This window comes from Drosophila tropicalis, unplaced genomic scaffold (assembly GCF_018151085.1).
Source record: "Drosophila tropicalis isolate 14030-0801.00 unplaced genomic scaffold, ASM1815108v1 contig_158, whole genome shotgun sequence".
NCBI classification, from domain to species: Eukaryota; Metazoa; Arthropoda; class Insecta; order Diptera; family Drosophilidae; genus Drosophila; species Drosophila tropicalis.
This window is the reverse complement of record NW_027172602.1, coordinates 4379319-4404047: the sequence shown is the minus strand read 5'-3', so window position 1 is coordinate 4404047 and position 24729 is coordinate 4379319. Positions and strand designations below refer to the sequence as shown.

The 24729-nt window shown below is 35.2% G+C and overlaps 2 protein-coding genes across 2 annotated transcripts; one reads left to right on the top strand and one right to left on the bottom strand.

Moving 5' to 3' along the window:
• Window positions 1–657: 657 nt before the first annotated feature.
• On the bottom strand, window positions 658–13750 carry LOC137583704 (uncharacterized). Its single transcript, XM_068298809.1, has 6 exons — window positions 13692–13750; window positions 13325–13596; window positions 13065–13257; window positions 12263–12351; window positions 1104–1840; window positions 658–1028 (listed from the first exon to the last, which is right to left on the bottom strand). Exons 1-6 carry the CDS (start codon window positions 13748–13750, stop codon window positions 768–770), a joined length of 1611 nt encoding a protein of 536 aa, XP_068154910.1. The 3' UTR covers window positions 658–767.
• hec (hector) lies at window positions 3702–22976 on the top strand. The gene is made up of 12 exons (XM_068283617.1): window positions 3702–3725; window positions 3789–3970; window positions 18644–18747; window positions 19303–19493; window positions 19557–19812; window positions 19961–20051; window positions 21027–21118; window positions 21215–21341; window positions 21418–21519; window positions 21793–21911; window positions 21968–22041; window positions 22101–22976. The coding sequence occupies exons 4-12, from the start codon at window positions 19304–19306 to the stop codon at window positions 22478–22480; spliced, it is 1431 nt and encodes a 476-aa protein (XP_068139718.1). The 5' UTR covers window positions 3702–3725; window positions 3789–3970; window positions 18644–18747; window position 19303; the 3' UTR covers window positions 22481–22976.
• Window positions 22977–24729: the final 1753 nt, after the last annotated feature.

Below are 24729 nucleotides of genomic sequence, written 5' to 3'. Positions count from 1 at the left end.
GTCAACTAACCAGTATGCCTTTCTTAAGCCAGGCTAAGCTATTTATACTAAAAAAAGAAAAAAAAATGTTGCAAAACAAACCCCGATCAAACTGTAGGAGAATGACGCGACAATTGTGCTGTCATATCATTGAAATGTCTACGTGTTAAGAGCCCCATTTGGTTTGGTTTCGCTTCTATCAGTTAAATGTTGCTTCTTGCTCAGCGCCAGACAGTTCTCCTTATTATTATTAACTTTTTTTTTTTTTAAATACTGTTTTTTATTTTGCCACTGCATTTGCATTATGAAATTTTAATTATCTGTGTCATATGTGGCCAGCGAGTTGTGGGTAGCAAGGGCGCAAGGGGGCTAGTCATGAGAAATTATTCTGTGAATCGAATTCGTTGGAAATGGTAGCATTTCTTTTTGTGTTCTTTCATTATGAAATGTTTAAGCGTGTTCATTGTCAAGGTTACTTGATATCTGCATTAAGTTTATATACAATGTGCTAAGTACTCAAATTCAGCATGTGTAATAAGCATTATGAAATTGCAGATTTTTCATTCATTATCATTATTCATTGCTGTCGGCCTAAGCAACATAGTTTTAAAGAGGCCATATCAGTTTAGTTTTTTTTTTTTTTTCTAAGTGCAGCTGCTTTATTAATAAGATATTTAAGATTTTAAAATTTAATGATAAAAAAATGACATGTAAGGGCTATTTAAAAGTTGTAAATGATACGCGATGCATATGAGTGACCGCAGCTGGCCGCGGCTGAAGAGGCAGCCCTATAATAATGTGCTGGACTCTTGGTAAATGGAGCCGGGGGGGGATTTGTAGTAACTAGATGGAATTGCTGTTGCTTTCGGGCCTCTTCTGTCTTTGAGGCAGCCAGTGAACTTGAATAATGTCTGCGAACCTTTTGTTACCTCTGCTGTGGAGTTGGCACTACATGCTGGATAGCCATTGGCATCAGTTTTCTGTGAGGTTAAAATAAAGGTCATGATCAAGCCATTTGATTGGCGTATGGTGATAGTAATCGGACCGCTCTGTTGGGAAATTATTTAGGGAAATTAGAAACAAGTAGTTTAAAAAAGGTGAATCTTATTGAAAGTCAAACTTACATTACTTAAATCTGCTGTTGTTGTAGTGGGAGCAATGGTGGTAGATGTTGCTGTGGTATTGGGTGCAATTGTTGTAGATAATGTTGTCGTGTTTGGCGCAATTGTTGTAGATGTTGCTGTCGTGCTTGGAGCAATTGTTGTGGATGTTGTTGTCGTGTTAGGAGCAATGGGGGTAGATGTTGTTGTCGTGTTTGGAGCAATGGGGGTAGATGTTGTTGTCGTGTTTGGAGCAATGGTGGTAGATGTTGTTGTCGTGTTTGGAGCAATGGTGGTAGATGTTGTTGTCGTGTTTGGAGCAATGGTGGTAGATGTTGTTGTCGTGTTTGGAGCAATGGTGGTAGATGTTGTTGTCGTGTTTGGAGCAATGGTGGTAGATGTTGTTGTCGCATTTAGGGTAATCGTTGTAGATGTAATGGTTGTGTTTGGTGCTATTTTTGCAGTTGTTGTTGTCGTGTTTGGAGCAATTGTTGTGGATGTTATCGTCGTATTTGGTCTTATGGGATTTATTCCTGATGAAGTCGTCGTTGTTGTCTCGGGAGCAATTGTTGTAGTTGTTACTGTCGTATTCGGGACAATTGTTGTAGATGAAGTTGTTGTGTTGGGTGCAATTGTTGTGGATGTTGTTGTCGTGCTGGAAGCAATCGTTGTAGTCCTTGTTGTCGTATTGGGATCAATTGTTGTGGATGTTATTGTGGTGTTTGTAACAATTGTTTTAGGTGTTGTCATGGTATTGGAAGCTAATTGTTGTAGATGTTGATGTCGTATTGTTAGCAATTGTTGTGGATTCTGTCGTTATGTTTGGTTCAATGGGATTTATTCCTGAAGAGATCGTTGTTGTTGTTTCAGGAGCAATTGTTGTAGATGTTGAAGTCGTATTGTTAGCAATTGTTGTGGATTCTGTCGTTATGATTGGTTCAATGGGATTTATTCCTGAAGAGATCGTTGTTGTTGTTTCAGGAGCAATTGTTGTAGATGTTGATGTCGTATTGGCAGCAATTGTTGTGGATGTTGCTGTCGTGTTTTGAACAACAGTAGCGGTTGTAGATGCAGTTGTGGAGGGTATCGTTGTATTTGTTGTATATTGTTCCTTTGTTGTAGATGCTGGTGTTGAACTTGCAGCGGTCGCCGTTGTTGCCGATGAATTGAGATCAGTTCTTGGCGTCGTCACTCTAGTTGGTTCACGTGTTTGACTTGAGGTCATAGCAAATGGATTAGTTGCAATTGGGTAGACAGCAGATAGAGTTTGCTCTGCGGGACGCTCGTAAGAACTTTGATATGGATTTGTATTTGGCTGCCTCCAATAGAAAGCGCTATGCGCTCCAATCTGACCAAGTTTTGTTGTTACAATCGATGAAGTCTCTGCAGCAGCATGTTCATAGGAACCAGCAACTGGTTGCTCATAATAATTGTTGATTGGATACTTAAGATGAATATTATTAGAGCGATAGTGGATATTTTGCATCACTGATGATTGTCTAGATAGTGCTGGAGAATATGGAGAAATAGCTGGTATGTTGTGATTTCTGTACGGCAAACGATGATGATGGAAATTGTCCTGTGCCTGGTCACAATAATATGGATCAGTGTCATGGAATTCTGAAAGGATTGTAAATATATGCGTATAAAGACACAATTTCTTATTTGATAATCCAACTTACGTGGTTGTCCAGTATAGAAAAGTTGCTCATTATATTCACTTAAGTGACAGATATTGTCAAAGCTAGCATACCGATAGCCATTGCTGCCACAAACTTTTCCTCCACATGCAGATTCATGGGAGTTATACATCTGTTGCCTGCTCCTTGGCCCATGTGGTGGTTCATTCTGGCTAAAGGCCAGGGCTAAGGGCAATACGAGTGCCAAACAATTGAACGCTGCTGCTGCTGCTGCTGCTGTTGACCACATATTACAAGTCTATGCTGAACTGATGATCTCAATTGGCACTGAGTTGTGTATTTATAGCCAGCATGCCCAGCATCTTGCCCATGTGATAGACCTACAGACACTCGGCCCATATTATCAATTTACGTGACCGTCTTGTAGTTATGTAATTTAAATTTTGACCACACTGCAATTCGTCTCCAATTTAATGGTTAGAATTTCAATTGCTAGTTCATAGATATTGGCTAGAAGAAAAAAATTTGTTGAAACTAAATCTTCAAATGGACGTTGAACTGCTTGATGGCATGGCTAAGTTCATTCGTATCGACTGCTTTATGCATACAAAAAGCTTGCATCGCAGGCAGTTTCATAAATATTTCATCATTAGATTCGAATTGGATCCCTGGACGTGACCCACTTATGTTGAACCTGCTTCAAAAAAAGGATAAGTAAGTTTCCTTACAAGTTAAGAAATTGCTCACCCAAATCATTTCAAAATTGCTCTCAAAACAAGTGACTTTAAGCCCATGGCCCATCAGATGTCAGTTTGAAATACATTTTTTTTTAAATTCCTGTGGCTCCTCTCGTATATGTATAACAGTTTTGCACTTCTTGCTGGCATATGTATAACACAATATTGTTCTCGTGTTCAAAATCCTGTCTGTTGTCGGTTGCCAGCTGCTTTGGGTCTTTCATTTAACAACTGTTGGCTGTGGCGAACAGTCGATGGGCCGTCTGCCGGTAAATCTTTGGTTGTTTTTCGAATTATTGGAGTGAACATTTTCAGAAGATTTTGATTTATAGTTGTATCTGTTTTGCTTGGCTTTGATTTGTTTTCGTCATTTGGGAAACATAAATCAATTTACATTGCGGAATTGTGCGGGAATAAATGAAATTATTGTTTTGTGACTGACCAGTAAATGGTAAACTGTTTTTTTTGGTTTGGGCCATCCATTCAACGCAATCATATAAACATAAAACTTAAGGTAAGCCCCATATTCCATCACACACACAGACAAACAATTTATTCTATTAATGAATCGTATTAACTTGTATTTAATTTGATGCCTCATTGGTTTGTTGGCTTGAGGCAAATAAAGATTTTCAGCTTCCTGCATTTTGTTTGCTTGAATAATTTTCCATGCACATGTTGTAATTGAGTGGATCGTGGGATTTTATTGTTAGAAAGTAAAGAAAATGAAATGAATTTCCATGCTATAGCCACTGCGGATGTCTTAAAGAGTGATGCTCATTTCCTCAAAAAAAAAAAAAAAGGGAAACGAATTGAATTTCATGTGAAACGTCAATACATTGAAATGATTTATTCAGACGGTGTGATGTAGCTTGTGTTTTTGTTTTTGTTGTGTTTTTTTTTATATACTAGCTCATAAATTCAAGGATACTCTGACCAAGTTGAATGGGATTGCAAAAGGGATTTGCAATTGGCCAGGCGAGCAAGTGCGGCAACAGCAGCAGCATTTTTCCTGCTTGACTGAATCTAAAAAAAGAAACCAAATGAAAGAAAATAATAAAGTATCGTGGGGAGAATGAAAAGGACAGCATACCAGGCTTATTATAAAGATGGTTTGCAGTAGCTCTAAAATTCTGGCATTTACATTTTGCGGTCCGTGGGATGACACCCATCCTTACATTACACACACACACACACACACACACACACACACACACTCCAAACATAAATGTCGGTTTGTTGGCTGGTTGCTTGTTTCGCTGGTTCGTTGGTTGGTACTTGTTTGTTTGTGGAGCATTTCCCGTTGCGGTTTGTGATTCAATTAGCAGCTGCCGTGAAGTTCAATGTGAAGCTCTTTCTCTCTTTCTCTCCCCTCGACTTCCGACTGAAATCCCCGCATTATGCCGTCGGCTGCGGCATATGCTACAGACAGGCCGATAGACAGACAGACAGCATCTCGGTTATGAACTTATCTATACAAAAGAGAAGGACAAAGACAAAGATAAACAGGGCAAATGTCTTGTAATTGTATAATCATTGAGATGTGAACTCAAAACCAACAGACTGCTCTGCCTGAAAGTATGCAATATGTTGCATTCACACACTGGACAATTGATATTTAGCTAAATACACATTCATATGGTTGAGTGGATGTGAGTCTAGGTGGGCGTGTGTGTATGTGTGTGTGCTTAACCTTCACAATTTCTCTCTCTCTCACTCTCTCTCTCTCTCTTTCAAACTGAATTGCAAACTTCATTTAAATAGTAAAGTTCAAATGCTAAAAGGGATTTTATACAATTGTCAGGCTCAAAGGGAATCCTTTTATATCTTTGTTTTTGCAACTAGTTAGAACTTTTAAAAAATGTAAAATCTGCACTTCTGAAAAATGCCCCAACAACCTCAAGATAAAAAGGCGCTTTACTGTGATATTTATGACGTGGATTTCAATTATTGGATCTTATTTTAAGAAGGATTAAAAAGATCAATAAGAGTCATTAGCTTATTTATGTTATTAGGGACAAGAACTACTAACTACATATAAATGATTTTCTAGGACCATATACATATAAATTAGACTGAATATGTCAGGCATTAGACTATATGGTCATGAATATACTCATCTTTTAACTAAGGGATACAGAAACTTTTGTCTTGTTGTAACCCAGAGTCGTTGTTTTGTGTGTAATTTTAGCATTTTTTTCCGACTAAATTGTTGTTATTGCAAAGCATCAACTACAACCATTCTGAAAGACATATTTATCTTGCATTCTTAAGGCAACAATGTGATAAATGCTTTTCCTGTTTTGCAAATATGCTTCACTCACACACAGTCATATGTATCTATGTATACATACATACATATATGGACATATGTATCCACATTCGGATTCGAATCTACAGCGTGTGGTGTCTGCCCTTTGTGTTGTAACAAGGCCAACAGCTAACAGCCAACAGCTCATTGATGGTAACTCAAAAGAGGGCATTTCTTGGTGATGGCTAAAAGGGGGTTAGGAATGGGCGTCAAAACATTTGGAATGCTCAGTTATTGGGCATGTTTACATCACATTTACACACACACACACACACGCTCACAGAGAGACACAAAACGGAATTGGTAAATAGAACTGCCTTTTGGGTTCTTGTGGTCAAGCCACAAATATAAATAAGTAGATGACAAAACCACCAACACTTCATCTAAGTAAACTTTAAGTTCTCAAACAACAAAAGTTTAAAGGTTTGTAAATAACATAATAATAGCGGATAATTTGTATAATTTTAATGCATAACTAAGCCAAATTTTAGAGAGTTTTGGTAAACCTTACCATATTGTCATTTAGAATCGTATCTTTGCCTTGGAAAGGACATAATAAAACTGATTAGACTGGTTAATCTGATTTTTTCTTTTATTAGTTTTTAAGATATTAAAACGAAACTTTGTTTTTTATGCGCATCTGGACATTCGTCTGACTAGTATATAAAAGTTCTTTAAACTAAAATAAAACAGAGAGAGACAATCATACATAAAGCGTTTGCAAGTGCTGTGTTAGTATGAGATAACTTTATGTAAAGGACTCGCAGAAATTTATAAATATTATAAAAATATTTTGTACAGGTCTTAAATAGATTCAATTTCGTGCGCTACAATAAAGGCTTAGAGAGCTTCAGTGTCAAAATGAAAGAGTTTGAATTACATAAAATACAATTTTATTGATGCCTGCGAGATTATAGATGTCCAGCTAAGTTTAGATAAGGAATAAGGAAGTTGTCTAGAGGTACGAGAAACCAAATGTTTATACTAAATTGAGATTATACAGAGATCTGAAGGTAGATATACAAAGATCTGTTGCTTTTTGTTAAGTTTCATTAGCTTCAGATTTCAAATTGGATCACCTTCAGCAAGTGGGAACGAAAGGACATGTCATTTAGATGCCATGCACCATGAATTTCTCATTAGTTAGTGTGTCTAAACAGGAGCTAAGCAATGCTTGCCCCATTGGCAATGCCATTTTGATGGTCGATGTTTTGTCGGTTTTTGTTGTTGTTGTTGTTGTTAGCTGTCCGAAACTGTGGAGCCTCAAGGCCCACTGAAGTGGCATGGCCCATGTCGCCATTTGGTCGTTTCGCTATTTTTACAACATAATTTGTGTCTCGCGGACTCCCCTCTCCGTTCGTTGACACCCTCACTTATCCCTCTTACTATGTATATACATACATCTAATATGTATGTGTGTGGGTGTGTGTGTAAATGTTAGTGTTGTCTAGGGTACGATGGTTTATGATTAAAACTTCAAGTTACTTTTGGCCCAACACACATCACTTGCATGCACACACACACACACACACACACACACACACAGAGTGATACATACTCATACTCATGCATACAAGTATCTGAACACATAAAGTACACACACACACACACTCACACACACGCATATATGTTGCGCATTTATTTGTAGTCGACTTTTAGGGGGTCGGCTCATATTAAATTTTTCATGTTTGCAACCAGAAAACAACAACAACAACAAGAAATACCAACAAGAATTGAAGAAATAACATGGAAATTGGATTCTATTTCATTGCCGGCGCCATCGTCACAAATGTCTCTCTCTCTCTCTCTCTCTCTCTCTCTCTCTCTTTCTCTCTGTGCTTCTGGTTTTGGTTTTGCTGCTGTTTCAGTTTCAGTTTTCGTTTTTGGTTTCTTTTTTTTTTTTGTTTGTGTTTTTTTGTCCACCTCAGTCACTGTAATGTCATTGCACATAAAACAGAAAGAAAAGAAAAACAACAAAATAAATAAATAAATATACAAATTTTTTTTCGTAATTGTACGCTTTATGTATTTTTAATTTATTTTTTATATTTTTTTTTTGCCTTCCTTTTCTTTGCTTGCTTTTCTTTTTCTTTTGACGCTCCTTTAGCTGTCCGCATTTGCCTTTGATTAATTTTGCAAACATATTTGCCCACTTTACATTTTCTGGTCATGGCCCATGGCCCAAGTCCTGTCCCTGCCATCTCCAGGATCTGCTCATGGACTTGCCCTTCTATATGTTTGTTTCCTTTGTATAATTTCTTAACATAAAGAGTACATGCACTTTTACTGTCAATTGTTAAGCCACAGGAAGTATATACAAGTCGGAGTTACAATGACATTTGGATCGATTATCTATATGATAAGATAAACCATGATAATGAGGAAAGGGCAAAATGAAAATTTATAGCGTATAATAATGGTCGTTGTAGTCTTCTTCTTTTGCCTTATTGTATATTGTTTGTTTTCTCTGCTTGTCTTTTGAAATGCAATAAATTAAATATATGACATTTTTTGTTTTTTTTTTTTTTCTTTTTCTTTTAAATTGTCCATTGACATTTTTTCTTTGCCGCAATTTAATACTTGATTAATTGCTTCTGGCCAAATGATCGATTGTTTTTTTTTTCACTCTTCTTCAATTTCCTTTGAATTGAAAAGACATTTTTGTTTTGCGTAATGTTTGTTGTTCAAATCAAAGAAAAATTGGGTGAGAAAATTATCAAAAAAAAAAAAAAAAAAAAACTCATTGTTGAGTTGCGTTGCCAGCGGCCTTTAGTTGGATTAGCGTTTAATTTATTGAATTTCCGGGATGCTACACACACACACCCATTTGGAGCCGAAAACACACCCAAACAACAACACTTACACATTCATTTATGAAATACGTATAAACAAACATTCAACATTTTGAATTTCAATGTTGCCATAACGAAATGAATATTCCCTAAATTCCTTTTTCTATAATAAACAAAATAGAATAGAATGGAAAACACATTCAAATTTAAATGAGATCGAAAGTTATCTAAATCGATCTACGAAAGTGAAATTGTGATAAACTGTTAAAGATTTCAAAAGAAAGAAAATCAAGAAAAATTTATTTCTGGTGTCAAATTTTTATATATTTCAAATGTCTTGATATTTTGGACTTTAACCAAGTTCGATCGATGACTTTTTTATAAGTTTTAACCTTTAACTTATCTGTCAGATCTACTAAGCCATATGGATATGGTAATTGTGTTTGCTTTTTGCAATTACTTTCAAGTGATCTATTGTAATTCATTTTGATCAGATACAGAACATTTTGAAATCATTCTAAACATTTGTTTATTCCAAGTTCTGGCTACACTATTAAACAAATTTTTAATTGACCTAACTTTGAATGAAACTAAATTAAAAACAAAATATTGTCTTTGCTGCTCAGTGTAAAAATAATTAGATTAATTAATGCCTAGAAAATGCTTATGGAAAAGCAAAATCAGAGAAACCGCACAATTAATGCTTTTAAATTTCATTTACAATTTAGATTCAGGGGCTTAAAGTGTGCTCACTTTGCCTTTATTTAATTAAATAATTTGATTATTCTTATTACTTGAATAATTCTCAATCTTATAAAGAAATAAGTACTTGAAAAATAATCAAGGTTTTTTTGGTAAGGGTATATTTGTATCACATTGCATTTGTCTGTCTGTGGGATTTCAATTTGATGCTTTCTATTAATTGTAAACAATGGGGCGTATACGCAATCTAGAGTATCATAGAGAGAGACAACGAGAGAGCTGGGGGCAAAGGGGTTTGAAATAAATTGTGATATGTCGATTTCACACTCGTAAATATCAATTTGTTTGCCAAAAAATAGAAAAAACGCAACAAGAAAAAGAATATATAAAGCAAATTCCACTTGTTCTAGTTGTGGCAACGACTTGGACATTACCTATTCTAACTTAGTAAAGTTGCCAAACGAATTTCAACGTCAATCCTCACTATAAACTTAACAATGAATACATTCAAACTGAGTTCAGTTCTAAATATATGTGAATTTGAAAAATGAATAAGAAATCATGTTTCATATGCCGTAATATGCCCTTTCTGCTATCCAGTGCACTGGGTATTGAAGTAGAATCAACAGAGATTTTATAGCCATGATACCATGGACGTTGATTTGTGCTCTGTGGACATGTTATCCCACTGGCATTGAAATCAAATACATATTTACTTATCTAAGCCCGATAAAATCCTGTGCCACTTAAAATTTATTTCAGCAACGCGTCGAGCCAGAGACACCAACAGAGCTCAAGCAAACACAAGAAAGAACGAAACACTTCAATCCAATTCAACCGCAAAAACTTTTGATTTATGTGGCATGCCACACAGCATGTCAATAATTGGCTCAAGATGCCATCAAATCTCAGACACAAAGAAGTGAAAGCTGGGGGTTGGGGGCGGGGTATATGAGGCTGGATCATGACGCTTGCGGCCTGCAGCTGGATTTTAAATTTTAACATCACGCCTTCTGCTGGTTAAATGTTTTTCATTTTTTGTTTTTGCTTTGCCTCACCCTCAAGTAACATGCGATGTTTAGAAGAGGTGTGAGAAAAGCCAAAGAGTTTCTTGCCTCGTTTTGTTCTAACAAATGGGATCTAAGCACTTATTGAGTAGAAACTTTTTGGCGCCAAAAAAAAATTTGTGTATTATTTTGGACCAGAAATTTACGCTATATATATATGCAAATTTTCTGGTTGTCTGCTTTTCTAAGAATAATTTTTATAAATTAATGCCAAAATCGGCTATCGATACACTTTTAAGGCTGCAATGTCAGGACCTGGCATAGAAAGCTGGATGCCCACCCAACTTAAGAACATTCTATAAACCAAAAGGTTGAGAATTTTAAATTAAAATCCAATTTTGACTAAAAATCCTTTATAATTGAAAATGAGGCCTGTTTAGTTCTTTTGACCGAACTAAATTCATGCTAATTTGTTAAGAATATTATGGACCACCCGTCGTATGCGCAATAACCTCACCTTATGCATACGAAAAGGCTGCAGAAAAAGATGATAATTGAGAGAGAAAATTGTATATTAGTATAGAGATTGCATTTTAAATAATTAAAGAACATTTTACACCGATTAGAAAGACCAAAAGAGAGTTTCAAGATATCCTTTTAACTAGACTTCTAGAAACATCGTTAGCCACAGCTAATAGCATATATTATCTATGCAAACATGTTCATATATACATACATATATTTTTATGCTTAAAGTTAACCTTACTCACATTCATCATCAACACGCTCGCCAAGCTGATAAGGAGAACTGATAAGGAAAATTAAATATGTCTACCCTAAACATAAAATACCTGAGAACAAACAAATATTTGAGCCAAGTTAAAACAATTTGAATATAAATGGAAATTTATGTCCTGATGTCCTTGTTGCTGTTGCTTTTGGGTAATGCAAAGTGTTGCCTTGGGCATTTGTTAATTTCCGCTTTCCTTTCAACCAGCCACATACCAACAGGCCCTACTCCCCCCACACCTATGTATACACCTTCCAATCTGTTCCGCCCAGTGCACTTCATAATGGTCGCTCTATTGTTTTTTTTTTTTTTTTTTGTACTTCCATGTTTTTTAAGCTTTTAATGCTGTTTTATTGTCAAAAAGATAAGGGTGCCACAATGGGCTGAGGATATATATTTAGACTATATTGAAAATAGATGAGCAAACGAGTGCGCGCGCAAAAAAAAGGAACACAAAAGCACAAAAGGAACCGGCCCGGAAAGTCAACAGAACAAAAGGTAACAAGTATCAAGGCGATAAGTCAATTCTCAGCATATACGCATCTAGTAGACCTCAGGATAAAAAGAATTCCGTTAATAACCTTAAGCTGTTCATGGGAATAATCCTAAACTATAGACAAATTGAATTTTTATATATATTTTTCTATTCATTCAATTCCTTTTTTGGAATGAATGAGACCAAGTTGTCTTGTCAACGGCCAAAACTAGTTGAGAATTACAACTAGATGAGCCACAAAAATTAAATTTCTTTGCTAAGATATTGATAAATTTATTGAATTCCAAAAAAAAAGCAATAAGCTCTATTGTTTGAATGACAAATTCATGTTAAGTTCGGTAAATTATGAAAGAAAAATTATTGCTGATTAATTTGTTCTATAGTTTTTAGTAGAATTTAGCTTTAGGCTTTGGGTTTGGATATATCATTGAACTAGAGTTTTCGAATTTCCATTCCATCTCACTTAGGTTGTTGTGATGCATCCCTCTTTTGTTTCGGTTGTAGTGCCTATTGTCACGGTGATTGATCCAAAGACTGATCCAAGGGTACAAGTTGTTGCCGTGCCGTCGGTTACTGTTGTTGTTGTGGTAACACCTGCAACCGTTTGACTGATCACAACGTTACCCGTCTGAAGGATGATATGACAAAAAGAAATCAAATGTGATACAATTAGTATGTGATAAGTGTCTGTCAATTAATTCAACTCACCGTTGCAGCTGTTGTAGTTGTCGTTGCAGCTGTTGTTGTCGTCGTTGCAGCGGTAGTTGTTGTTGCTGCCGTCGTTGTTGTGGTTGGTGCTGCAGTTGTTGTCGTCGTTGCAGCGGTAGTTGTTGTTGCTGCCGTCGTTGTTGTTGTTGGTGCTGCTGTTGTTGTCGTCGTCGCAGCGGTAGTTGTTGTTGCTGCTGTCGTTGTTGTTGTTGGTGCAGCAGTTGTTGTCGTCGTCGCAGCGGTAGTTGTTGTTGCAGCGGTAGTTGTTGTTGCTGCTGTCGTTGTTGTTGTTGGTGCTGCAGTTGTTGTCGTCGTCGCAGCGGTCGTTGTTGTTGCTGCCGTAGTTGTTGTTGTTGGTGCTGCTGTTGTTGTCGTCGTCGCAGCGGTAGTTGTTGTTGCAGCGGTAGTTGTTGTTGCTGCCGTAGTTGTTGTTGTTGGTGCTGCAGTTGTTGTCGTTGCTGCTGTTGTTGTCGTCGTTGCAGCGGTAGTTGTTGTTGCTGCCGTAGTTGTTGTTGTTGGTGCTGCAGTTGTTGTCGTTGCTGCTGTTGTTGTCGTCGTGGTAGTTGGTGCTGCAGTTGTCGTCGTTGTGGTTGTTGATGGATCCGCCGTGGTTGTTGTCGTTGCTGCTGTTGTCGTTGTCGTTGTTGGATAAGTGGGATACGTATATGTGGGTGTAGGTGTGGTTGAGGAAGCAGCCGTTGTGGAAGCAGTCGTTGTGGAAGCAGCCGTTGTGGTAGCAGCCGTTGTTGTTTGATATTTAAAACCATATGGCTTATAAGCAGATCCACTTTGTTGGCTATACACTGGATTTGGTCCAGGTGCTTCGGCAACGGCCTTTGCTCCATACATGCCACTTGCTGACGCATAGGCATAAGATCTCGAATCAGTATTCACACTGTATGCGGCCGGCGGAGCATTCGAATAGACTTGTGAATAATATTGAGACGACGATGAACTCTTTGATGTACAATAGAACAAATCGGTGGCCACCATATCTAAAGAAAACATAAAATTGCCATTAGATTCAAAAGGACTTTCAACAATTGCATTTTGCATGCTTACGAGCACTGCCCGAGAAGAGACGCTTCATATTGTTCGAGTCCATTTCACATTTACTAGAAAATAGCTGGTATTCGTATCCTGAAGTGGCACAAACTGGTTTTCCATTCGGTGGGCAATTGCTGCCATAACTGTTATCCCCATAACTATAGTCCTGAGTGTCCAAACCATAGGAATAATCCTCGTAAATGTCGTATTGTCCCCGGGTCCTGGTGACCAAAATCAAGGAGATCAAAAGAACAAAACGAACACTTGATGTTGACTGCATGGCTGAGCTTTAGTTCGAGAAACGTTTGAGAGACGTATGGAACTGATACTTTCGCTGCTTGTGTACCGACCTTTTATGATCGACCTGGCCCCAGAGTCTTACGCCTCAACTTCATCGATATCTGCGCCTTCGGCCAATGCGTTCACATAACAATTGGTCATGTCAGTTGGTTCTATCGTCTCAATTTCCACATCGCTACGTGTTTGCCTTTCGCCACACAAACACACTTACCCATATATGACAGGGGGGGGAACAGCTCTCCCGCTTTTGATTGTTATTGTTGTTATTATGCTTCTTGGGCTCACAATCTCAGCATTATGTACGTGCAGAATGTCAATGCAATTTACATTGTGCCATCATTGGGCATTTAATATAAAAAACAATTCAACTGATTTTCAGTGTGTTTTGTGAATGAATTGATTTGCACTTTCCCCACATGCTTCATTCATGTCAATATTATGGTTATTATTTCTTAACTTTTTTATTCTTCAAATTGTTCAACATTAATTAACACAGCAATAGTTTATGAATTAAAGTCTTGAATTGCCTTCAACCTAAGCCATTATTCAACAATTTATTTCATTATCTAACAATTGAGAGTCACCAGTTCATTTATTTCTTATGGATTCCATTTCAAACTATATATTTGCTTTGATTAAAAAGATTACCTTATAAAGGATTATAAATTGAACCGAGATTAGAGTTTCTGACTGAACTCATTAAGTGCTTTAATAAGGTCTCCTTAGTTTTACGCACTACTAAATGTTAACTTCACAAAACGATTTATCTTCAGAATTCTTCCTACCTACATAGGTCGAGTAAGGACAAATCATCGACAGGCATTAATCTGTATGACAAAATAGATGAAATTTTAATATGATCATATTTTCTCTACAATTGAATCTAAATTGTCGTTGATTTCCAGACTGAATCAATGGAAGATTAAATCTTGGCTTATTCAGTTCAATTTAATTAAAAGTTTGTTTTAATTGTTCTACTTAAAACAAACAGTTTGATGATATCTCTCGATATGTTAAGATGTTTCACACATAGAAAATTAAATGTTCTTCTTTTCATTTAATGAAAAATAAACCAATTATCTGTATATACAAATGAAAATTTGTATTCAATATTTGTTAGATTTATGTTTTATTTAGATTATCCCGCAAAGTGTATCACATACATATATTGTCATAAATTATTATGAGAAAACAAGAGAAACGCCAAAAGCAGCAGAAGCTGCTGAATTTTTCCATATGTTTGATTTTGGTCTTTATCCCTTTTGTAGTTTCATTGAAGTGTTATAAGGAAAGGCACACACATATTAAGCAATTTCCACAACAACTTGTTGCTCTTGCCCCCATCAAATGTCGGCAAAGCAGTGCGCAAGTCTTTTGCCTATGGTGCCTAGGTTTCTGGTGAGAGAGGATGGACAGGGCAGGGCCAAGGATGAGCACGAATCTGGCTGGCATTGTTGGGCCGACAGTCAGCCACTTGCCAACACGATGTTCGCCTGAACAGTCCACATAAACAAAACGAACGCGTCGCGGCAGCATCTTGGCCAGAACAACAGCCAAACAAACATTTCGTATTCCGGGTTCTTGTGTTACGCGATATAAATACCATAATCCGAATCAATAAGTATATACAATTTAGCAATAAATATATACAATAAATTGATTGGATATATCCATTAAGGCATCGAAAAGTGCTTCGATTAAGAGGAAACAAATTTCTCCATCTGTAAGTTAAAATTATTATTTATTTATTTAGTTAAATTCACTTGCTGAAAACTATGAAAATAAAACAAATGAAATCATTAACTTGCCATGAGTACTTCCAGTATAATCCGATTAAATTAAAAATTTAGTCTATATATCTCTGAGACTTTTGAACACAGCTCGTTCAATCATAAAAACTTTGCCAAAAAAAAACTCTTCACAAACTTACAAAAAGTTAACTTAACTTTAACTTGTACTCGAAAAAAAAAAAAAAAAATGTACCACAAAAAAGAAAACGAAAAACAAAAACCGACAAAAAAAAAACACATAAAACCATCAGCGAAGGGGAAAAATGACTGAATTAATTTGCAGCGGCAGCAAATTTCACATTGAAGCAACAAATTAACTAACTAAATAAATGAGCATAGTAATGAAGACCCACATAAAAGCATATGATTGTATGTACATCTAGATAATTGGGATAGGAAAATGAATATTCTGTTTATGCTCTCTGTGAGAAAATAAACGGGGTATATTTTGTTCTAAAACAATTATTGATGTCTTCCAGACGTTTTGGTTTGTAATCAATAGTATTATTAATGATTCTTTATTTTGAAATTCCTTTCAGTCAGTCAAGATTTGAATGACTTTATATTCTTATTGTTGAAGGTAATAAGAAAGTTTGACCAAACTGATGGTTCCTTCAATGCCAAAACTAGTTGAGAATTATAATGAAACTTTAACTGCATATAAATAAACAAAACTAACTTAATCTGTCTAATGTCATTTCTTATAAATGAACTACAAATTATTCTGTCTAAATTCATTATAGAAAATTTCAAAAGAAGATTTTGCTTTAGGAAAAGTAGAGCTTAAAAAAAAATTTATAAGAAAAAGAAAAATATATAAAAAACAAACAAAAAAGAAGTATTATGATACAATTTCGTCAAATATTAATAAAATTCATCTATGGTTTTTGTTTTATTATTCTAACTTGCAATTTGTGAGAATTTTTTCAACATTATGTTTTTTTTTTATGTTTTTGGGTATCTCCAAGTCGTTAGCATGAGAGAATCATATTCTCATTTTGTTTTGTTTTTGTCTGTGGTAATGGAATAATTCATTTACTATTATAATTGTTACAATAACTTGTTGTTGTTGTTTTTGTGTTTGTGAGCGTAATGATATTGAGGTTTTGACTCTGCAAATATTATCATAAACCACACTTTCAGTCTAGTCATTGCCATTTGGTGAAATGCAGAAAAGAAACCGAAACCGAAGCGAAAAAAAAAACAAATAAAAGTCATCAATATTCATCAAATATTTGGGTATATGCGAGGGTGATTTGATAAATTTATGGCAAACAAGAATTAATAACCCATGAAATATATATTTACTCTTTGTTTTGTTTTAAGATTTAAAGAAGGCTTTTTATTTAATTGTCTTTTGTAAGCTAAGTACTTACCGAATTGCCCTCGTATTTAAGTACAAAACAAGGAATTCGAACATCTGTCTATTACTTCAATTGGAGAAATTTAATGTCATCAATTTAATATTTATATTCCACCTACTGCTAATTAGCAAAAATGACATTTATTTTTTCCCATTTATTCCATTTTCTATTCCAAACACTTGCCAAAATGCGTAAAGAGGAAAACAAAACCTCCTCATTCGATTCAGCCATTGTAGGTCCTGAAGGACATACATCATTCGGCCAGGCCCAGTACTTTGTGTTTTTTGTTTTGTGTGAAATAAATTTCAATTTGCAACTAATTAATGCATGGCAAATGGCTGATTTTTAATTATAATTTACAATACACGAAAAACAACGCAAAAACACCAACAGAAAAAAACAAAACAGTAAAAAATGTTATCAATCATTGAGATAAACAATAACAACAACCAATTGGCTTTGTGTTACCACCCGCCAAGAGAGAGAAGATGACATAAAATTGCTATATTAATTTAGTAATTAGAAAAAAGTTTGCCCTGAAATTCAATTCAACCTCAGAGAATGCTTAATTTCCCAGAATTTATGGAATTTCATGAGAATTGCAGATCAAAGTGGATGAAATGTTGTAGAAGAACAAATGTTCTCAGCTCATTTGCATAAGCTTTGCATTTCCATCTGTTTCCACATAAGAAGTATGAAAACTCTCGTTTTCGATGATAATGCTTTTCCTTTTATAACTGTTGGGCATCTCTAAGTGTTTCTCTACTATTAAAGTGGAGCTTATTGTCAGCCTTTCGAGTGCCAAAGAAGGGTTGTGTGTGGGCGAGTAGATAAATACTGCATAAGCTCCCAAATGTATGCAATAATAATTCGAATTGTATTTTATTTATACACAGTCACGCCCATGTCCATGTCCATGTCCATGCCCATTCCCGAATACACTAAATACGCCCTACAACATTAACATCTTGGACACGTGGCGTATACGCAACATTGTTTTTTCTTCTTGTACATATATTGCATTGAATTGATTTTCACGAATTTCACACAAAGGAGACAATATCAACAAAAGCAACAACAACAAATGCAATTAATGCTCATTAATGATGCATGACATTGCCTTGGATCCTTGTCAACAGAACTTTCAAGTTTGCGATGTAACACCAGAAGGAGACAGTGAGAGAGGGGAAGGGAGACTGGAGCAGTCAGTCAGTTGTTCGTTCGTTCGCTTTGAATTGATGGGCAACAAAAGCTGCCAAGTGGCCAACGCTAATTGCCTTCTTCTTTTCCTCTTCGTCCTTCGTTGTTGATATTGCCTTTTTGCAGCTGGCAACTGGCGGACAGTTGCAAATAAATTACATGCAAAATGTGTCTCCTCTTTCACACCGCACCATATATAAACATATTATGTATATCTATCTATCCACATTTAAACGCATTAATATATAATATCTAGCAAAGTAAGTGGACTAATAGATCTATTGTGACTATGGGTACTTACTTAATCTGTTTACCAATTGAAATGTGAATCTATGGCAATCAAGTCGAGTGACTTCTCCATTATTATTCTTATTCCAAAGATAATAAAGAGATCATAGATCTAGTTGTAATATTTTCTTGTTCTTGGAATATGCTTAGTTCATTCAAAACTGTTTTACTGGCAAGAGATTAGGTTATTTTCCTTTGCTTTAGGCATTTATAATGTTTGAATTCAACTAACAATAGAAATGGTTCTCATGACTTGCCAGGCTAAGTGAAAACAATCATGAAACATTAAGTTTAAATTTAATGAAATTCCTTTTTGCAATTTACAATTTAAGCTCAAAACAAATTGATTTTCAACATGTAATAATTCGTAAAAAATTGAAAATTAATTTCAGGTTTTCAGAAGTGAGCTCAACCCTTTTTCCTGTTTGGTTACAATCAATCAATTCAAGTTTTCTACAAACATACACACACATTAAACCTAAAGGATAACACCCATGTAAGTATGTATGTATGTATGTTTGGCGAAAATAGGTATATTTAGGGCAAAGCTGGATGAGCCGTATATATATCGACAGTGAATGGTTGTTGTTAAAACTCAATCAAGTGGAATGAATTTTGATTAAAAATATAACAAAGTTAGGCAAGAAAACTTGCTCATCTCCAGCTCAGTGCATACATATTTGTATTGTATGTCTCTGTAACTACATATATACATACATACTATATATGTACATACACATACTTACTTAGTTTTATGCTTGGTGGATCGATACAAAGCGCATTTCATTTGAGTTTGCCCTATGGCATTTGCTTTGTGGCAAAATGCAATTAAGGTCCCCCCTTTTGACATGGACAACTAATATTTAAGCGTTGCAACTAATTAGACAATAAACTGATTTCTCATGCATATGTATGGGTTAGAGATAGAAGAAAGTTGTATAGATGATGGCAAATGAAATGAGTTGTGAGTTCAAGACAAAGCTTTGAAGAATTATCCAACTAGCATGCAAACACACATGAATGGGCATCATCTATCTGTTCTCTCTTGCAGAATGACAACCGTTGGCACTAGTGAGAGTCTGGAGCCATTGATGGCCACCACCACGGAATCAATGCCACCACAACCGCAGGATGATTTACGTCTATTCCTTAAACATTTGTATGTTCAATGTTTTAAGCGTTATGCAAAGGTTACCCAGAACGATGGCAATATCACATCTATATTAACAGACCAAGACAGAGGTTAGTTAGTTAGTTAGTTGGTTAGTTGAAATAGTTTTGTTCTTTCATCTTTGCTTGGCGCAGATTATGATGAAAGCGATTTGGAGGGCAACATTGATATGCAATACGTGGATCAATCGGCGGTTACCAATAATGAGCTTCATGCCACAATATTTACCACCCCGTTGGCTGCTGGCGGTGACAACCATACGGATGTCTTCTGTCCCTGGGACTTTGATGGCTATCGATGCTGGCCACCCACACCAGCTGGCACCGTTTTGAGTCAACATTGCCCGGATTTTATTGAAGGTTTCAACAGTAAATTTCTCGCTTATAAAACGTGAGTTCCATGATGAAATCATAACGCTACCTTAGGCTATATCTATGTATATACTTGGCTCACCAAATACATAATAGAGTAGCCACAAGATATACATACATACATACATACTTGCTCTTCAAGATTATGTTTGTTACTTTTCTTGCAGTTGCCTGGCAAACGGTTCTTGGTTTCGTCATCCAGAGAATAATAGAACCTGGTCTAATTACACAACATGCGTTGACCATGAAGACTATGAGGTAAGCAAAATAGTGCTGAAAACATTCTATTAATATTCCACTGAGAAAGTGCGAATGTTAGAACATAAATGAAAATCGGTCATAGATTTTTCAATTTTTTGTTTGACTATATTTTGGACAATTTCCAACCGATTTCGAAAAGTAATGTCTCTATGAAATCGCAATTCAGTATACTTAAAAATGGCATTAAAAATATTTAAATTTAAAACAAAAAATTTTTTGCCGATTTTTGAAAAAATCATGATGTATACATCAGGATTTTTTACGAAAATTGGCAAAAAATTTAGTTTGCAAAATTTAAATGCAGATTGATAGACATTATCCTAACTTGAAAATAAAGACATGAATTTTTTTAATACTTCAAAAATTGACCAAGTTAGAGCCTTTTGAATGTTGGGTATATTGGAATATTTGGCACTTTTTGTCTCACTTGATGAGAAATTCTGATAATAACCATGACTTACATTCTTATTCAAAGATATTAAAGAATTGTGGACTTATGAATAACATTCCCTTCTAGAAATTTAAGCTCAAACTAAATGCTTAAAGCAGTCGGTGGAAATAGTAAGGACATTGACCAAGTGCTAAATGGACAAGAGACTTCTTATTAGGCCCACTCAAAATGTCATCGTCCTACTACCAAATTTCAATGGTCCAATTGAATGTTTGTCTTATTCTTATAAGTTTATGATTAAAATTAAAGCTACGCATTAAATGTGGAAGTGGATGGTGAAAGTAAAGGTCCTTCTAGAGTATGAGTCTCATGTTTTAAAAAAAAAACTTTTTATATATTTTTATGCTACCACAAAATGATAGATGATATTTTAATTACATCTTTGATGCATTTGCTTTAATTACTTTGAAAAAAAATTCAAAACTTTGTTAACAATATTTTGGCTGCAGTTGGTCCTTGGTGTTATGATGTGGGTCGAGGTAGCCATTTTAATTAAGCAAATTGTGTTTTTCTTTTTGCAGTTCCGGAAGTTTGTTAACCAACTGTATGTGAAGGGCTATGCTCTCTCTCTTCTGGCCCTGCTCATATCAATTATCATATTTCTTGGCTTCAAGTAAGTGTTTTTCTGGTCACTTGGTCGACTCGGTATGTGGTTTGTGGCCTGATTGATGACTGACAAGCTGTCTGTCTCCCTGTCTGTCTGTTGTAGATCTTTGCGCTGTACCCGCATCCGCATTCATGTGCATTTATTTGCCTCACTTGCCTGCAGTTGCAATGCTTGGATATTATGGTATGTCTTTGTGGTGGAGCAACCAGAGTTGGTGGCCGAGAATCCGGTAAGTGAAAGGCCTCTTAAATTTAGTCAGATTTTCCACTCGACTAGCATCAAATTGCCCTTTTGCCTTTTTATAGCCCTGGTGCATAGCTCTACATTTGGTCATCCTTTACTTTATGCTCGTCAACTATTTTTGGATGTTCTGTGAGGGTTTACATCTGCACTTGGTTCTCGTTGTGGTATGTCCTTAAAATGACTACCTTACTATACTGTGTATATACTTTCTATTTTATGTATTTATAATCAATCCTTTTGTGTGTGAGGCAAAAGCTCTTGGCCTTAGCTCGAGTTTCATTCAAATGCAAATAACCATAATTGCTGTACAAGTTTGCTTTTAGCATTTTTGCATTGCTAATGTGATTTACAGGACCTGCTTGTGATTTTAACTCTTTTACTTGTGCTCCTTTTTAAGCGTTTGCTTAAAGTAAACTTGAATATAATCTCTTTGACAGGTCTTTGTCAAAGACACAATTGTAATGCGTTGGTTTAAGCTGCTTAGCTGGCTATCACCGATTCTCTTTGTCTGTGTCTATGGCCTGGCCCGCTATTTCAGTGGCATTGATAACAAACAGTAAGTGAAACCAAAACACAAATCGATGTACATGTATATTTAATCATATATTACAGCTGCTGGATGGATGAGAGCTTGTTCCTTTGGATATTCTCGGTGCCCATTACCCTATCGCTTTTAGCCAGTTTCAGTAAGTATGAAAGGAAAACGTTTATTCGCAATAACTAGAAATTTGTTACCCACTTTCAGTCTTTCTGATCAATGTTTTGCGTGTCATTGTCCACAAATTGCATCCGCAATCGGCCCAACCAGCCCCACTGGCCATACGGAAGGCAGTGCGAGCTACAATCATTTTGGTACCCCTGTTTGGACTTCAACACTTTTTACTACCCTATCGACCGGATGCTGGAGCCAATCTGGATCAGTTCTATCAGCTGCTCTCTGTCATTTTGGTCAGCCTGCAGGGCTTTGTGGTCTCGTTTCTATTCTGTTTTGCCAATCATGATGTTATATTTGCCATACGGACATTGCTTAACAAATTGTTGCCCAGTTTGGTATCCCCGCCACCAGTTGGGAGTAATACTGGACAATTGGCCACCACCACGCCCAGTCGCGAGTTGGGCGTCTAGACGATATGAAAGACGAACCCGTCGAACTCATGGTCATGTACGAGCTAATTCCGTACCGGCAGTGGCAGAGCAAAGATTTTAGTCAGATTTCTGAAAGCGAGAGAGAGAGAGAGTTTAAAATCTATATTTGCTTAAGTCTCTATGCCAAGCTTCTCAGCGAATCTAGAAGGACACTACTGTTTCTATGATAAAAGGATATCTGTTAGCATTTATATCTTTCAGGGCATTCCAATTAACTAACACTTGAAATCAGAATGGTACATATATAATTTTGGTTTAATGGATCATAGAACCGAAATTTTTTAACTAGCAGTGGACCAAAATAGAGCAAAGCTCTCTATGTTCCGTCTAAGTAAGAAATGAAATCAAAAGAAGGACAGATTACGATGAGATTGAAAAGACCATTTAAGTTCTTCAATTTTGTATTCTGAATTTAAAGAAATAAACTCTCAAAACCGAACTCACCAAATATCATACAAAATAATACGTAAATGTACCTACCTATCTAACTTTAAGATGAAAAACAAAATGATATTTGGCTTCTGATCACATATAGAGAAACTTATGAAAAATATATAGTACCATATAATGTTATATCATTGTAGCTTTCAAGTTGTTATGTGTATATATAATATTCATATATCTACTCAAAAATTAAACAACAAATAATAAAGTCAGTTAATACCAAAGGCAGAGCTTTCTTATGGCATTTTATAAACTTTCATTGGGTATTATAATATGGATTATAATATTTTTGATCAAATATATTCAATATCGTTTGTTTCAGTTCAGTATGTGACCATTCCAGCATCAAAAGAAATGAAACCAAAGGAGATTTTATATTTTTTATTTCATACTTTATTTTTATTTCTTGTTGTTCTTCTTAAGGTTTTCTTATTCGCATATTTAGTTCTATGTAAGTAGATCTTAACCAATTACTTTTTCAAAATTTAAAAAATACTGGAAAAAAAAGGTTTGCTAAAAGAATTGAAATGAAGAATGCACAGAACGTTTTTGAAATGTCGCCTAAATCTGTCTTTGAGCTTGAATTATTATCTATGAGAATTCATTTATTTGAAAGTTTGTTGTCTCTAATTTATAAGTATTTGGAATTATAATATATTTAAGCTTGTTGAAATTATAATTAATGATTTCCATTACATTCCGATCAAATATATTGCCAGTTTTTCATTTGAAGTGACTTTGAAGCAATAGGCCATATAGGCCATATATACATATATATAGTTTGAATAATCAGATATATGTTTGTTTGTCAGTTGGTTTTTGTATACAATTATAAAACTTATATGTTTATTCATCTGCCAATTGTGATCAAGTCCGGATATTGTTGGCTTAAATAATAAACAAAAAGTTTCTGAATGATAATTTAGCCATGTGGAAAATTGCAAATGGTCTTAGGTAATTAAGTAATTATGATACATAAACGTACGTATTGCATGTACATATGTATGGGTAAGTATATAGATTGATAACTAATTGATAAAATAGACAATGAATGGTTATACATAAATATGTATTATAAAAAGAGAGACACACAATAATATATGAATAAGTAATAAGAGAAATGTAAGTACATAGTAATTAGGCAATTTATTCTGTAATAATGAACTCTTTTATATCTATATAATGTATAGATATAGTATATATGTATATACATATGTATGTCTGTGTGTTTGTGTCATGTTTTTGTTTGTTGTTTTTGTCTTAACTTTTTTTGGGCGCGTTCCGTTGACTAAGCGGCTACATATAATTTTTGGTTGTTTGTTTTTATTTAAATTTTTTTGGTATATTTACTTAGCATTAATGTTTTATCTTGTTCTCTTAATTGTTGTTAACTTACTGTCATGTTCTTTGCATGGCACAAAAGAAATAACACAAAGAAGAGATTTCGATCTAGAATGTGATTAGACATATACATACATACATATATTGTAAAAGGGTTGCAAAGCAACCCCTATAAAAAGTTATCCCCCTTAGAACGATCATGATCTATAGTTATATACATTTTTGAGATGTATAAATTTAATTTATTTATATTAACCGTGTTGATTGCCATTTCAGATCAGGCCTCGCATCAAATTTATCCAATATTCATAACTATTTCAATTTTTTCACTTACTTGACTAATGAATATCTTTTTTCTTTTCTCATCGAATTTGTTTAGTTTTGTTTGAGTTTTCTTTTGGTATTTTTTTTTAAATTTTATATGGAAGTTGTTTTGAATTCGT

Coding starts and splice junctions, on each gene's coding strand:
- LOC137583704 (XM_068298809.1), bottom strand. CDS start 13,750: ATGACCAATTGTTATGTGAACGCATTGGCCGAAGGCGCAGATATCGAT. Junction 1,841..12,262: donor CAACTACAACAGCTGCAACG/GTGAGTTGAATT, acceptor TACAACAATTAG/CTTCCAATACCATGACAACA. Junction 1,029..1,103: donor CAACAGCAGATTTAAGTAAT/GTAAGTTTGACT, acceptor ATTTCCCAACAG/AGCGGTCCGATTACTATCAC.
- hec (XM_068283617.1), top strand. CDS start 19,304: ATGACAACCGTTGGCACTAGTGAGAGTCTGGAGCCATTGATGGCCACC. Junction 19,813..19,960: donor AAATTTCTCGCTTATAAAAC/GTGAGTTCCATG, acceptor CTTTTCTTGCAG/TTGCCTGGCAAACGGTTCTT. Junction 21,520..21,792: donor TGCACTTGGTTCTCGTTGTG/GTATGTCCTTAA, acceptor TCTCTTTGACAG/GTCTTTGTCAAAGACACAAT.